Source organism: Calypte anna, chromosome 15, assembly GCF_003957555.1.
Source record: "Calypte anna isolate BGI_N300 chromosome 15, bCalAnn1_v1.p, whole genome shotgun sequence".
NCBI classification, from domain to species: Eukaryota; Metazoa; Chordata; class Aves; order Apodiformes; family Trochilidae; genus Calypte; species Calypte anna.
In genome coordinates this window covers 5,870,862-5,886,717 of record NC_044261.1, presented here as the reverse complement: position 1 = coordinate 5,886,717, position 15,856 = coordinate 5,870,862, and the positions used below count along the sequence as shown (strand labels likewise).

General features: G+C 50.3%; 1 protein-coding gene across 5 annotated transcripts in view; it reads right to left on the bottom strand.

Annotated features, from left to right (window-relative positions):
• Positions 1-462: 462 nt before the first annotated feature.
• Positions 463-15,856, bottom strand: part of SEPTIN5 (septin 5) — a 42,971-nt gene continuing 27,577 nt past the window's right edge. For 2 of the 5 annotated variants that reach the window (XM_030460428.1, XM_030460427.1), the window contains 10 exons: positions 10,942-11,038; positions 10,315-10,401; positions 9,634-9,757; positions 9,334-9,468; positions 8,583-8,700; positions 8,168-8,269; positions 7,211-7,307; positions 6,053-6,188; positions 4,198-4,300; positions 463-3,887 (listed from right to left, as the gene is read on the bottom strand). In XM_030460428.1, coding sequence (XP_030316288.1) covers positions 3,831-3,887; positions 4,198-4,300; positions 6,053-6,188; positions 7,211-7,307; positions 8,168-8,269; positions 8,583-8,700; positions 9,334-9,468; positions 9,634-9,757; positions 10,315-10,401; positions 10,942-11,038 — 1,056 coding nt within the window. In that variant the 3' untranslated portion in view covers positions 463-3,830. Of the gene's footprint in view, positions 3,888-4,197; positions 4,301-6,052; positions 6,189-7,210; positions 7,308-8,167; positions 8,270-8,582; positions 8,701-9,333; positions 9,469-9,633; positions 9,758-10,314; positions 10,402-10,941; positions 11,039-14,435; positions 15,089-15,856 lie in introns of those variants that run through there. The other 3 variants (XM_008502741.2, XM_030460426.1, XM_030460429.1) reach the window with 3 other exon arrangements.

The window sequence follows — 15,856 nt, the reverse complement described above, 5'->3', positions numbered from 1 at the left end:
GTAGGCAGAGTGGGGATGAGATCTTAGGCTACCAAACCCAGTTTTTCCTGCAGGGCCTGCTTTCCACTTTGGAGGAGCTTGATTATAGCAGGGTAAGTTTGCTCAGCAAATTTAGTTTGTTCCATGCATTTGCTGCTATATTTATTCACAGGCAAGTGCTCAGGCCTGGTGTGGCATGGAGCTGATCTAGAGCCCACCCTGGCTCCACATACAGCACAGACTGAGCACTGCTCCTTTGACTACTTACAAAATGGATTTCTTGGTGATTTAGACACCACTCTTAGGGGAAGCTTAAAGATAGAACTTCAAGATCACCTTCTCTATCAGGCCAAGAATCCCATGCAGGAAGGGATTCCAACGGAATCCAATGGAATTGGATAAAAGGAGAACAGTTTTCCTCTCTCCTGTCCATAATGTATCACCAATGCTGCTCAAGAGGACTGAAAATTAAACAGAAAGAGGTTGGGGTTTTGAACGTATTTATTTCACTGATCAATTCAGGTAGTAAACATTATTAATAATAATAACAATAATCATTTAATAAAATGGATATGTTTTAAAAGGTTTCATTTTTCTTTGTTCACAATGACAAAATGTTCAAACAGAAATTTACAAAAAATATATATATTATAATAACCCAACAGATGGACAAGAAACAAAAAGCCTAGGAATGGAGCAGGGGGTGAGGAAGTTGCATGGCAGGAGCAAGCCAGCGTTAAAGAACAGCAGGGTTTGTGAGGAGGAGCAGGGAATGCCAGCACAGAGCACCAAGAGTGGGACCCCTCCTCGGCAGGGTGGCATGCAGGGAGGCAGCAAGGACTGCACAGGCAGGACCAGCACAGCAGCAGCACATAAGGAGTTCATGCCATGGCTCCCTCCCCAGTCAGGCACAAGGTCCAAGATGTAGCTGGGACAGCTCTGCCGAGTGGGACACCACTCCTGCAGGGACTCAGTCAGCAAGGCAAAGCTTGGCAGAGGTGTGGGAATGTGCCTGGGTGGTGCAGAGGTCCATATGAAGCTGTGGAGGGTTTGGTGAGGGGAGGTGTTAAGTCACTTTCCTATCCAGAGTTCTCACTGACAGAGCCAAGTGGCCACCTACATTTTTTCAGGAGACTCTTCTCTGCTTACCGGGCAGCTCAATGCAGAAGTACCAAACATTCCTTGTTTATTAAACAGATGCCACTTTCCAGGATGGAGTCTGAATCCCTGGTGCTCTCCAAAGCCAGTCTACAATCAAGGGATTGATCTACAATCCAGGCAGCATTCAAGCTGTGGTGCTTTGGGCTCGGAACCTCCTACCTGAGGGAGACCTGATTTGAATGGCACCACTGCCCCCTCTGGTGCCTCACTCCTGTGCATTTTTTCTAAGTGCAACTTGAACCATCTTTGCTAGCTGGTAGCTGAAAGCTTCTTCAGCTCTCTGTATAGGACAGATTTGTGACTACTGACTTGACAGAGGAGCCATGTGCACTGAACCCCCCTCACCCGGAGGGACAGGGGCAGATTCACCCTCAGCAATTCTGACTGCCAGTGGCTACTGTACCCTCTGCTCTCACCAGCACCAAGAACTTCCACACATAGCCCAGGAAAAAAGCTATCAGCTCTTTTATGTCCATGCTGAAGAGTAAAGGTCGCCTTTATCTTCTAGGAATGAATCTATTTGCAAGAGGATCATCTCCAGCTGAACAAGGCTCATTTGCAACTGAACACTATCCTCACATACAAAGCTACTGTAACAAAAGAGGAGACAGGTACTGCAAGGTGTTTCCCATTAGGTTTGCACAGATAAAGCTGAGAATTCAGCAGTTCTCCTGCTTCTGACAGCAACAAACCAGCTCCAAAAAAACCTAGAGGAAGCTCTTGTTTCAGGCTACTCCACTGCTCAAGAAACCACATCACACAAATAGAGGTTGTGTTTCCTCCTTAAGTGGCTTGGTCCTGCATGTTATTGAAGACAAACTGAACACTTCCCCTGCCCTAGGCCTGCCACAACTGCCATGTCACTTATGAGCCCAATATAGGGAAGAATGAAAGAAAAACCCCAAACATTGTTGGCCAGTGCCACTGCCCAGCTTGCACATTCATGCCAAGAGGTTTCCATTTCATTTCATCCTTCCACAGCCCTGCCCCTACAGCCCATGTTCTGGCTAAGCAGAGGCTCTGTACAGTGAATAACTGGAACCAGCCAAACTACTCACTACCAGACAAGCCCTGATCAGGACTCTAAAGCCCCATGGGGGAGTCAGACAAACACAGCATCTAACTACAGAATTTAGGGCCTGGCTATTCCTGGCCAACACTGTGCTTCCAACCCAGGGAGAGTCAGAGATGGAGAAGCAGATATAAAAGGGGAAAGGGAACATAACAACAAGGGAGCCAGAGGAGCAGAAGGGCCCAGCCCATGGCAGCACTCTGGAGCTGGAGGAAAGAGCCAAGTGTCTCTCCCTCCCATAGCCCTGATTCCCTGTGAACACGGCAGTGTTGCTGCTGAGGCCTGTCTGGTCAGGCACATCACATTCCAGGCTCTGCTCTGTCTGGACTAAAGTTAAAAATACCCAGGAAGCAAGAACAGGACAGAAGCTGTTACCCAAAGAGTGCTCTTATCTCTGCCCAGCAGTTCCACCAGCCTTCCCACCACTGCCACAGGAAGAGCCTCAGATCAGGGAGGGGGAGAAGGGAAAGGGCAGGGAAGCAAGAGCCAAGTTGGCTGGGCTGGGACACCTCCTGTGTCACCCCATGCAGTGACACTCCTGCACCTGCCACACTGACCAAACACCTGCCTGGAAAGGTGGCTTGCAGGTCTCTGGTACAAGCCTATCTAAACAACTTCTCCTGGGGAAAGAGGCAAAGTCAGCAATGTGCCTGTGGGACCTCCAAGCCTGGAAGTAGGGCACATCTCTGTCTTTGAGGTTGGATTTCAGCCCTAGGGTTTTAACCCCCTCTAAAGTAGTCCCAGCCAAGCACTCTGGCTGCCACATTGCTTTCCAGAGCAGATGCTGGAGACATCCTGCAGCTGGATGACCGCAACTTAACCATAAGATACCCTCACTCATCTGCAGGGCACTGGGGTTCCTCTACAAACACCTCTGGCCTGCCATGGAAGGAAACCATGGCTGGAAAGGTGCTACTCATTGCAAAGATACTGGAGTTTCTTGATAAAAAAAACAAAACTAACCAACTGAACAAGAAAACCTCAGAAAAATCCAAGCAGGAAACCAAACAACCATCAGGACCCCTGAGCAGGTCAGTGCACAGAGAAACTCTCAGCCCCAGCTCTTAGGGCTCAGGCTGGTCCCAGGCTGAGAAGCCTGAGCAGCACAGGTCAAACTCACAGGAGGATCTGACTGCCTTTACAATGCTTGTGCTGGCCCCAGACAAAGGGAATGTGGTGAGGGGCACAGCACCTCAGTTGGGAGTAAACATTTACGTGCATTGACACAGATAGTCTTCAAGTTTGTACACCAGAGAAACCAGGACTTTAAATAACAGAGCATTCCCAAACAAAAGATTAGTACATGGGAAAGGGATATTTTTTTTTTCAATGCCTTAGAGACTTCCCAGGTTATTTTCTTTAAAAAAAATAGAGAAAGAAAAAAGAAAGAATAATTATTAAAAAAGAAATACACATCAGTAAACTGTTAAGTGAACAGCCTCCTCCACAATCCAGCTGACCACAAAGCCAGCACTGCTGATAATAAATTAGAGGGTGCGGGTACAGCTCTTGCCCACAAGTCTCTATACAACAGGAAACCTTTTCTAAACATCCACAGCTCTTGCCAGGCCTCAGATGGTCACCAGGGAATTCCCTCTGCCCTCCAAGTACCTGCCTCTCATTGATCCTGCATCTGCTGCTGCATCTTCTGCAGCATCTCTTGCATCCGCCGTAACTGCATGAGACAGAGAAGAGAGAGTCACAATGGGGTCTGTTGTGGTCAGGAGCTGGTGACAATCCCTTGGAACTGCCAAAGGTATCCCTCAGAGAGAATGAACTCCTGCCTGAGCACACAGCCATCTGTATCTGTGATGGAAGGCAGCCATGTTTCCCTGACAGAGGAAGCCACAGCCTTCACACTGTCCTCCACACCAGGAGCCCATGATGATGGGAGACCCAGGAGAGCTTATCCAGGAGCACTCCTGGAGAAGCTCCTTGGATTTCATCTCCCACACCAAGAAGGCCCAGGAAGAAAAGAGTCTCACCTCCTCATCCTTCATTTTGATCAGCTTCTCTGTCTCAGTGTCTGGTGTTGGGAGAGGCAGGATAGGAATTGGGCTTTCTATCCTGTTGTCCTGAGTCAGTTTGCTGGAGAGATGGAGAAAAAGAAGAAATTCTCTCAGTTGTGTTTCAGGCTGGCTGGCTTTGGTGACACCATGTCACTCATGATGGCAGACTTGCCAGCAACGTGGCAGCATGCAACCAACCAGGTGGAGGGGCTGTGAGATACACTTGGAGCAGAATGAGACCAAATTTAATAAAGTTTTTAAAACAGAAGCTTGTAAATAGCTAACAGAGAAAACCCACACTGAGCTAACACTGAGAGCAAGCACAGAAAGGGCTGATATTTCTGACCACTAACTTGTAACTGCATTGGCAAACTTAGCAGAGATATTTACAGACAGTTTATCTGGTCTCCTTTGGCTCATCTGTTCATATACCTACCCATACACATAGAATCAACACGAACTATCAGCATCCCTGAAGCACCATATGCTCACCATGGTGCTTTTTTTCCAGGAAGATAAAAACAGGGGAGCAATTTAATCTCTGGAAGCCAAATAACAAAGCCTGCCCTCTTACTCAGGAGGTGGGAGACATGAGACACACCAGGCGTGGCACAGCAGCATTGCCATGAGGACTGGGCTGGGAGGAGGTCATGAGTGCTGCCAGGAGACAAAGGCAGGAGGTGAGTTCCTTCCAGAAGTCAGAGGAGCTCTCTGTAGGTGAGGAGGGTAATGGTAATGGCCAAAAACTCCTGGGCTGAAACTGGATAACTGCCACTTGCAGGAGTTCACCACATGGAGTCACTATTGTCTCATTAACGAACCAATTCCAGCCTTGGAACTTGGGATCTCCTCCCAAAATGGCTCTCTAGAGAAGGTTCTTTATCCCCCTGCCAGAAATGGCCATGCTCTGGTTTTAGGAGACTTGGTTCACTGGCAGGGATCTAACCATGACGTGAGAAACAGTATGAAACTTAATCTTTTCTTAAGCTGAGCAATTGCCTTTACATTGCAGTCTTCTTTTAATAGATTCACAGCCCACCTAAATAGCAGCTGTGACACTTCTCACAGATCTCTAGCATTTAACAGTTATTTTGGGACTCTATTCCCACTGCTGAAGAAGACAGGCTCGTCTGCTATGCACAAGTACCAAGATACACTGTGTGTGAACAGAATGTGCAAGCCTGTACATTTGCATTCATCCAGGACGTTGGTGAAATGCAGCCATTTCTGCTCTGCAACGTGGCAGCACAGAGCTATGTGGCCAGTTCAGGCAGGAAGTGAAGGGGATGGTTTGCAACAGATGAGCCAAGACCTACTTCAGCCTAAAATCTGTCACCAGTATTTCAGTCATGGAAGGAAGGAAGAAAAAAAGAGGTTCCAAATGAGAAGGCTGTGAGTGGTGTCTTTTTTGTTTCCTGATCATTGTGACTAAAACCACAGAGAACCAAATGCCACAGAGAGACAAAGCAGAGAAATCTCTGGAGATGTGTTAGGAGTCTTGCTAATTGCCTGGGCTTGGTTGTCTGAGAAACAGCAGCATCCCAAGGGTCATGCTGTCATTTGGACATAACTGAAGCATACAGAATGCCTTCCTCTTTGGCAATGCACACAGCTACCACCCACCAGAGGGATGGTTTATCCTCTGTTTCATTAGACTGGATGCATTTCACTCAGTGCTGAGAACAGCTCAAGTCTCCAGCCCTACTTCCCAAGACCTGTGTGGGGTATCAGGTTCCCATCCTCCTGACCAACGAGCTGTTCTGAGAGCAAGCCCTGCACTGCAGAGAGTTGAGACCTCTGTTTCCTCCAGTTGAAGTGGTTGGGGACCCACCTGGTCATTTGCTGGATGCACTGAGCTCTGTAGTTCTCATAGTGGACATCACAGGTGACATCCTTCAGGTCATGCATGTGTGTCCGGATCAGCATGTTCCGCAGCTTCACAAAGTCACAGTGTGCCTGGTTTTCCACTGCAGAAGCAACAACAGGAGAGTGTTTGGATGTTGCACCTCAACAACCCTCTCCAAGGTGTTCCTTCTCACCTCCTGGCACCCAAGCTGGACTAAAACTGCTTCCAGGGCCCCTTCCCCATCCTCCCTATGCCTGAGGCTCTTCCTCCTGGCCCTGCCACAGGCCCTTGTGCTTCTCAACACCATGGCCAGGCTGCCAGGGTCACTGTTCACAGGACCTTTTCTGGGAAAGAGGACTAATTAACATACAGCAGAGCTCAGAAAGATGCTGCTCCCAGGTACACGGGATGTCATTGTTAGAACTACAGTGAGAACTGGAGGCAAACTGCTTGCCTCCTCAGAATTTAGGACTGATCAAGGTGGTTCTAGGCAGGATGGTTGCCCTCAAAGAGCTGAATCAATCCCTGGAGAAAAGGGAATGCAAAGCCATGAGCAGACAATGGTTTGGACAGCTGAAAGAGCTGCTGGTACCACAGAGAGCTTGAACCCAGGCAGCACTGTGGGTCTGCAAGGAAGTGTTGTGCTTGCCATGGTGATCTCTATTTACCTCTCTGCAGGGCTGGGGGAAGCTGGCTGTTCCAGGTGCAAGGTTTCATAAAGTGGATCCCACTGCCACATGCCAGCACCCTGACAGACACAGCTTCCCCCCAGAGCCAGCAAGAGAGCAGAGCCAGCAGCTAGGCAGTCCAAGCAGCCAGCACCAGCCCACAAGTGCACACACAGTCTTTGGGCATCTGAAGCTGCAAGACTTTAAAGCAATGTGCCAACAAGAGGGAGTCAGCAACAGCAGCAAAAGCCATTCCAGAGATATTCTGCCTACAAGTTTTATGAAGTTTCTTCCACTCCTAGTGACAGATCTCCTGAGCAGGTCCTAGTGCTTCTGTCTCTACCCCATTTTGTCCCTGCCATAAGCCAAAGGTGTCAGTCAGTCATGGCTATGCAGAGGTGAGCTTCCACCTGACATCCCTGTTGCTTGTGCCCATCATTCCTGCCTATCCCTGGCTCCCAGGCACCACACTTACCTTCTACAATGCCCCAGGGGTAGAGCCGTCCACGGACTCGCTGGCCTTTGGCCTCCACCACAGTGTTACTGCCGATGACAGCAAAGGGAGCACTCTCCTGGAATGAGAGGCACTGCTGAGCCCAGCTCAGCCCCAGGCTGCACACAGATCCCTCCTCCAAAGTCCAAGCTCAAGCAGAGATAACAGGAGGAAAGCACAGGCAGAAAAAGCAAAGAGACATCCACAAGTGCCACAGCCCAGGCCACCACAACCCAGTGGCAGAGAAAAGGCACTGGGATTTGCAGGTAGCCTGATTCCCAGCTTGACCTTCTCAGTTGTCCTGAGGGAAGCTGTGTCTCTGCAAATGCCTCCACCCCCTCTTTGAGGGGAAGCTCTACAAAGAGGCTAGAACAGAGAGTTCTGAACACTAAGCAAGTGGGACAATGTAGGCCAAGAGCTCGTCCAGGCAGCTGTGCTCCTCTCAGTTCAGAAGGGAAACAAAGCCCATTGCTCCTCTGACAGGAGAAACAAGGCCATACTGCATGCATGTGCAGGGCTGCCTCAGCCTGGCTGAAGGACAGGTCTGTATGATCACACTGTCTCCTTCCATGCAACTAACATGCCACAGTGGTGCCTCATCACCTCCAAATTACTCCTCATTGATGGCATCACACAGAAAGAGGTGCTTACAAATGCCATGGTGACCAGCCTCCATCTTAAACATACAGGCTGGGGTAGACTGAGGAATGACTGATACTGCCTGGTGGGACAGCATAAGTAGCATGTCTTAATGCCACATTTGACTTTGTGGCATCAGCAAGGACATTGGCACCTTCTCCAGGCCATGCACCACATAGTCTGTGCCCTGGGTATCAGCAGTACAGGCCTTTGGCACACAGGGCAGCACTGGCTTCTTCTGGAGCAACCAGCACACCCATGGGACAGACTTCCCAGGGCCCTGCTCAGCAGGCTCCTTACCTTTAGCTCTCTGTCTTGCTGCTTGAACTCCTCATCCTCATCAGAGTCACACTCAGGAAACTGATACACTTTAATGCCAAATTTGTCAATCTCTTCCCGGATCTGTGTCCATGCAAGAAAAAAACAAAAGGACCCAACACTGAACAACACAGAAATGGTGGATTTATTCTCTGTTTGTGCTATCATGGGCTTGCTATAGCCTAGACATGGAGAAAGGATTTGATGTTTCTTCTAGAGCTGGCCTCTCTTCAGACAGCACTTCCTTTCTCACCGCAAATCACTGCTGCAATTAGATTTGCAAGTACCTGCACATATACACCATTTTTTTTATAGATCAGGTATACTGCTCTCCTCCTTCCTCAGCACATCCCTGCCACTAGATCAGGTGTACCCGTGCAGAGAAAGAGCAACTCACCCTCTCTTTTAGTTTCCGGATCTCAGAGGGGATCAGGCAGTCAGCTTTGGCAATCAACGGTACAATGTTGACCTTCTCGTGCAGAGCCTTCATGAACTCCACATCCACAGGCCTCAGTCTACAGCCAGGATGAGGAGGGACAAGGTGAGCAAGGACACACCAGATAGCTTCTTCTCCAGCCTCTCCCACCCACCCAGAACGAAGGGAAAAGAACAGCACCATCACAAGAGCCTAGGACAGCACCAGGCCAGCCCTCAATTAGGGCTTTATCTGCAGAAAAACTGTCTCAGATTTTAGCTGTTGAGTGTCTCAGGAAGGCACAAGCTGAATATTCATTCCCTTGCAGACCAAACACAGCCTGGAGTCTCCCAGGCAGCTAACACAGCCCCTTCCAGCTGCTCCAGGCTAGGCTGGTACATGAGCCACCAAGGGGAAGAGCTGAGGATAGCTTAAAACTCCCTTTCCTGCCCATCAGTTGGATTTAGCTAGATAGGAAAGCACAAGTCTGCATGGTATTATTTCTCCTGATTTACAAAATGGGCTCTAAGGCCTGAGGGAGATCCACTCTGCCTGATGACGCCATCGAGGGGGAGGGAGGTGGTGTGATGCTCAGCCAAAGGGAGAGCATCTGGACAGCTCTTCCTGTGCCAACAGCCTTGCCAACGTACAAGTCACTATAGAGCAATTCTGGGACACAAGAATCTCCCCTCTGGGCTGAGTCACGGCCCAGCCCTGGAGTGTGGGCTCTCACCCGTGACCGAAGGGTGAGATGAAGTAGAGGCAGCAATGCACTCGGTTGTCCTGGATGTTCTTACGGTTCAGGCCGCTCTCATCACGGAAATACTGCTCAAACTGCTGGTCGATGTAGTCAGTGATGGGCTTCCAGCTGAGAGGGGTAATTCATTCAAAACAAAATCATGTGTTTAATGGGACACAGGCTTGACCATAAGGCCTATCACCCCCTTCCCACTGCCAGACCCCCTTTCCTATGAAGCACCCACAGAAAGCAGATGTGGCCAAGGACTAGGAGGAAGGCAGCAGGCCTGCTCACCACTCAGTGTTGTTAACAGCATCTCCAAAGCCTGGTGTGTCCACTATGGTCAGCTTCAGCTTGACACCCTTCTCCTCTATGTCCACCGTGTGCTTCACAATCTCCACTGTCTGGTTGATTCTCTCTTTGAACAGGAATACATGAGTTAAAGCCAGACAGTAACAGGATCCCTACTCAACACAACAAGCAGGTTCCTTCCTTATCACTGAGCACAGGGAGTAACATGGGTTTCTAAAAACCCTGATCATCCCCTAAGGAGCCTCAATGGAATGGTACTGTGGGAGGCCAGCAGCAGGCAGACTCTGAGAAGATACACAAACTCCTGAAGTGCTTGCAGCTCAGCTGTTCTGAACATTTTGTCCAATCACTTGGACAAAGAAGGAGAATCCCTACCTCACTCCAGTACCCAAGATCAAAAGACAGATCTCAATATCTCAACCCAAAGGGCTAGTGCTACTCTGAAGCCTCCTCTTCACAGGAAAGAAGAACCCTACAGCCAAACCCATTCTGCTCAAATAACAGACCCTCTGCAGCCAGCACAGAGAGCAGAGAGCAACAAGCAACAGAGTTGGGATTCAGCCAAGCCTGCAGCTGCTGCTAAAAGGACCAAAATACTGGTCCTTAGGACAGTCTAGACCTGTAGGCACAAGATCAATTTGCCCCTCTTTGACCCCAACTTACCCTCTGCATTGAGGAGCTTTCTGTCTTTGTAGAGGTCTGTCAGGAACAGGCTATTCACCAGCGTGGATTTGCCCAGACCCGACTCTCCTAATTGACAGAATGCAAAGAGGAGGAGGGAAAAGCAAGCAACATGACCCACTAATTGACTTACAAATGAAGCTGTGAACAAGGCTTTGAATCCTGAGCCAAAGGAAGTGAGAGTGATGAGTTGTCAGAATTTCAGAATAAAGCTATACATTTATGTAGCAGTAGGAGGACTTCTGCTGAAAGACATCTCAATCCTTGAACAAATGTGATCTCCCAGCTCCTCTGTTTTCCATCCTTTTCCTTCCCTCAGTCCCTGTCTGGCTCTGCCTTCATCACCCAGACCAGCCACTGTTGGTGGTGAAGCTACACTCAGTGCTTTCTTGAGCATGTTACAGGCAGTCAGGAAGAGCCCATTTCTCCTAGGGGAAGAGTGTGACTAAAACACAGGCTGGGGAGCAAAGCAAGGCCTGAGACAAGGGCCAGAACAGAGTGAGGGAAGGATCCAGATGCTCAGGGAGCACCTATGGGAAGTGAGGAGAGCTGGACCCCTCCAAGCACCCACCACACAGCCCAGCTACCTCCAGCCACAGGCAGTCTCACCTGCTACCATCAGGGTGAAGTCGAAACCCTTCTTCACTGATTTCCGGTGGACCTGGTTTGGCAGAGTGGCAAAGCCCACGTACTGCTTCTCATGGTCCTGCAGGACAGAGGTGGAGAGGAGCAGGTCACAGTGTGCTACTTTTCCTGTTCAAGCCTTACAAAGAGACAGGGAGATGAACTCAAAAAGTTCCTGAGGCAGAGCCAAAGAATGGAGGAATGGTCACTCCCTGCCCTGACAGCGGTGTGGGCCAGGGCATGAACCTCCACTGGCTTCAGGGACATCTTCCCTTCTGGAAGTGGTCAGAGAGCCACCTCCCCTCAGCTTCTCTCACCAGCAGACACAGCAGTTCACAGCAGCATCCCAGCATGGAGAACACAAGAGAAAAGGCACATTCTGCTGTTCCCACCAAGGAGCACACCTGGGATTGCTACTGCCACACAACTTTGCTAACTCTGCTTCTCCTGCACAGCCACAGGCTCCCTTCACACCAAATTGCCACCTTTCCCCAGGTCTTCCAGGCCATTTCTACATCTCTCCCTTCAGAGGCATGTTCAGTACATGATGGATAAATCTCTAATTAGCAGTCCAGAGCTTGTGATGTCCTGAGCTGTGTCTAGAGGAAGGAGTGGCGACTTGGCTTCTGCTTGACCCCAAAGGGGATTACTTCTTGCTGTGTCACAGCCACTCCTGGCTGAGTAAGAGGAAATCCTGAATAATCACTAGGGTTATTTCTGAAGAGAAAGAAATTCAAGGAGCAGAGGAAGCAGGAAGATGCGGAAATATTGATAACACAGGTCAGATGCTTTTGGTGGTATTTTTGGTGGTATTACAGGAGCATTACCTACCACCCAGCCATCCCCCAAAAGCCTGAACTAGAGACATCATAGACTGTGCTTTTCAACATCACTTAGAATAAATATACCCTTAGGATTCACACCACAGGCAAATCCACAGAGCCAGAAGTTCCTTAAAACAAGCCCCTGCTCCCACCCAGCCATGGATGCCTTCAGGCACCTGGCTGTCCTCACCGCCCATCTCTCTGGCTCTGCTTCCTGGTAAAACACACCCACAAACACAACCGAAGTGCACACATTAACAGCCTGCACCTCACAGTGCAAGGACACAAACACACAAGATCCTTCCTCTCACACTTCTCATACAGCCAGGCTTTGGGTGGGAGCAGGAGAAGACCTGCCCTGATCTTTACCAGACTTCCAAAAGCCAATGATCACCTTCTCTCTCCTGTGACTTAACACATGAAACAGTACCAGTTAACATGCTAATAAAGCCATGTCTGAGGCCTGGGGTGTGTTTCTCTTAATTTCTTTTTTTTTTTTTAACCTGGATGACTAAGTGCTGATAATGGAGACACAGGGGAGTTGAGCTCTGGAGCAACTCCGCTTACTTCAGCCAAGTGTAACTGGCTGAACCTGATCTCTTGTTTCTGTTCAGCCCAAACAAGAAAGCATGGATTTACTGTACTTCTGGTTACCTCCCCACAGCTCAGTGGAACCAAGACATTTGAAACAAGCAAATCCCAGCTGATGCAGGACACTGCCCTTTACCCGACTCAGATGGTCATTTCCCTCACAGTAAGGAAGGTCAGTGCTGAATGCTGTATCAAGAGAAGACTTCCCTTGCTATGGGAGGCAGCCAGAGCTGCAAAAGAAAAAGCTGTCATCAGCCACGGATACACTGCAGAGCAGTGCCAGGAGTCCAGCTTGTCTGTCAAGGGTGAAGAGGTGCAGGTGAAACTGTGGGCAGGGACACCCTTCTTCTAACAGTCTTCTCTCTGGAACAACAGCATTGTCCCTGCACCACAACTAGCCTAGACCCACTACCCCCATTGTAGCTTTGGAATACCCACTCCAGCCATGGTCAAGCACTATGACAGGCATGTGCCAATATCAGCACTGCACTTGTGTAGCCCAAGTAGCCTCCTGAGCCTGATGTCTGCCTTGCTCAGAGCTCTACAGCACTCACCATCTTCATTAGGACTGGACACAGACACTATCTGCACAGGATGGAGAGTGCTGAAGGGGGTATAGATGGCTGGGAGGGCTACTGAAAGATGGAGGTGGCTTTCTGCATTGTGAAAAGCTAAAACCAATTAAATAGATGAGAGACTTGGATTGAGGGAGCTCCTGGAGGTATCACAGCCCCCTCTGCATGCTCCTGACACTCACGAGCCAGCTCCCATCAGGCTGACACAAGCTGGGACAGCTGCTCGCTGCACTGCACTTCCCTTGCCAGCCCCAGCTGTCAGGAGAGGGCCCGGGCCAGCTGAGCCAGCAGCACTCTGGCACGAGGAGCCCCTCTCCCACCACATCCTCCATGTGATGCCTTTGTTCCCACTGGCATCCTGCTCCCATGTGCCTGGGAACATGCCCCATGCACTGCAGAGGAGGCCACCACCTTTGGGCCCTGTTACAAACCAAAGCACCCCAGGCCAAGCAAGACGTGTCTGTGCTCTCCCTCAACACAGGCTCGGTAGCTCACTGGACATCATGGCAACACCTCACAGCCTACACCACCCAGCCAAGGTTCTCCCTAGGAGTTCAAGCCAAGGCACAAAGCTCTGGTGGGTTCAAGTCCTGTTCCTCTTGAGGGTAGAAACATTCAGGATCTGTTGCACAGGAAAGAAGCCATCCCCAGCACTGAGGTGTCCACAGGGCTGCCTGTACCTCCAAGGCAGAGTACACAGCACAGCCCCCATCACTTCTGCCTCTCCTGATTCCCTCCTCACCTCCCTGCTGGACGTGCTGTTTAAACCAATCCAGTTCTCATGTGATTTCACCACTCAGCCTGGGTATAAATGGAGCCTTACTGTGTATACTCAAAAGAGCTAAAATTAAACATCATGGGACCACAGAAAATAGAACAGCCCCTACCCCAGGTCTGGAGCAAACTCCAGAAATGATGGAGCTTGGATCTTGGTGCCCCTGCCTCCTTCACAGGGGACCCTCTGGGTGTTACAGCCTCCAGCACAAGCTGTCCATCTCCCTCCTAGGCCGTCCTTCCTGCAGCCATTCCCCTTTGGTCAGGCACAGACATCCTGCATAAAGCAGCACAGCCCAGCCCCAGAGGAGAAGCAGACCCTCTGCTTCCCTTCACTGCCAGCAAGCTGCATAAATTCATAATGCAAATAGCCCCTGGGGCATCTCCTGTGTACATCTGTTTCTTTGGGCCTAGTGCTGAGCATGGAAGTATCAGCAAAACCACTCGCCCACAACCAGCATCTGCTGGCTGCAGCAAGCGAAGGGGCTGGCAAAGCACAGCATTACCGTAACACAAACCAGGCTGCGTTTGGGCACACAGACAGCCCTAACTCCTGCCCTCAGCCCCCCTAGCATGCACATACCATTCAGACACGGAATCCCAGCATCAAATAACAGCTCAAAAATACGTCCTGCATCTCCCAGCTGTCCACTGAGCCCCTCGGCCCCGCTACTGCAGGGGCTGCTCTTTTCTACCCCTGCCATCTCCCCCTTACCAGCGGCTTTCTGCTCCTCTGCTCCTCAGAGGTCTCATCTCCTGCTGCACACGTCTGCTCAGGCACCATCCTCCCCCTTCCTCTGCTGCTCCGCGGCTCGCAGAGTGCTATAAATACATCCCCGTACCTTCAGCTTGGCTGGGTGGCTTCGCTGTGCCTGAGTCCTGGGAGAAAGCAGCCGCTCCACTAACCGCTCCTGGATAATGATCGAATCCATAACCACGGCCGGCAGGACGGGAAGCCACCGCGGGCCAAGAAAAAAAAAACCCAACCCATGTGTTCCCTCCCAGCCTTCGCGAAATCCATGCGGCAGCCCCCCCGCCCACACACACACGCACACACACCACACACACACAAACACACACACACAAACACACACACACCACGCACACACCACACGCAGGGCTGGCTCTGCTCTGCTCGCCTCGGCGGCCCGGCGAAAAGAGGAGAGGGGAGCGGGTTCCCCACGGCAGCTGCCCGGGATTTCCTGCCTCCGCCTGTGCTGCGGGAGGAGCCTGCCAACAAGGACAGGACAAAAGCCACCACGCAATGGCTCTGGCTCGGCCACTGTCCAGCGGAGAGGCTGTGCAGGCACCGGATGCTGCCCCAGCCATAAGTCTGTCTCCCTGTGTCAGATGGGTTTAGTCAGCTGCAGGGTTTCTTTGACACCCTGACTGATGCAGCCAAGACAAAGGTTTGCTGCCAGGAAAGCTCCTCTTGGTGAAAATGTGCTGCTTCTGCTTGTGTGTCGGTAGAGGTCTAAAGGATCCAGAAAGCCATCCCAAAAGCTGGGTCCAAACAACCCTCAGATCCTAGTCCTGTTTGTTATGGATCTCAAGTCCATCTGTTGTTGTCTAGTCCGGGCTATATTGCAGCCTCCTGAATCCAATTGCAATAACAGCTGATGTGTTCTGGACCTTGAAGCAACCACTTAAGCTTTGAAGACATCTCAATGTAAAGATGTATCTGTGTATTTATTAAGCACAAGTACCTAGCCCAGCAGCATCCTTGCATGCACAGAAAAAACATTCAAACCTTAAGGTTGGGTTCTGAACCTATGTATAAGATGTGCTTCCCAGACTTCCTATGCCATAGAAACTGAGCAGGAATGTATTTGAAGCAGACAAAAGCTGATAATCTTATATAATCACAATTCCAGAAACTGGGTGTTCATATCACAGCACGAACAACAAAGTCACACAGGATGGCAACACTGGTGGTGCTGGAGGAACCTGCCACTTGCCACACAGGTTCCTGAGCAGCTCTCTGCTCACAAACTGGGAAGAACAGAGTGTTGCCAAGCCCCTGTCTCGTTCCCAGCCAGAGATCCTGCTGCTTCTCTGGGAACTGCAGGTCTCTGATCAGCAGGGTCTGATGAGGCCAAAACCCAGGGCCTCCACCATGCAACCCAAGAGTGGCTG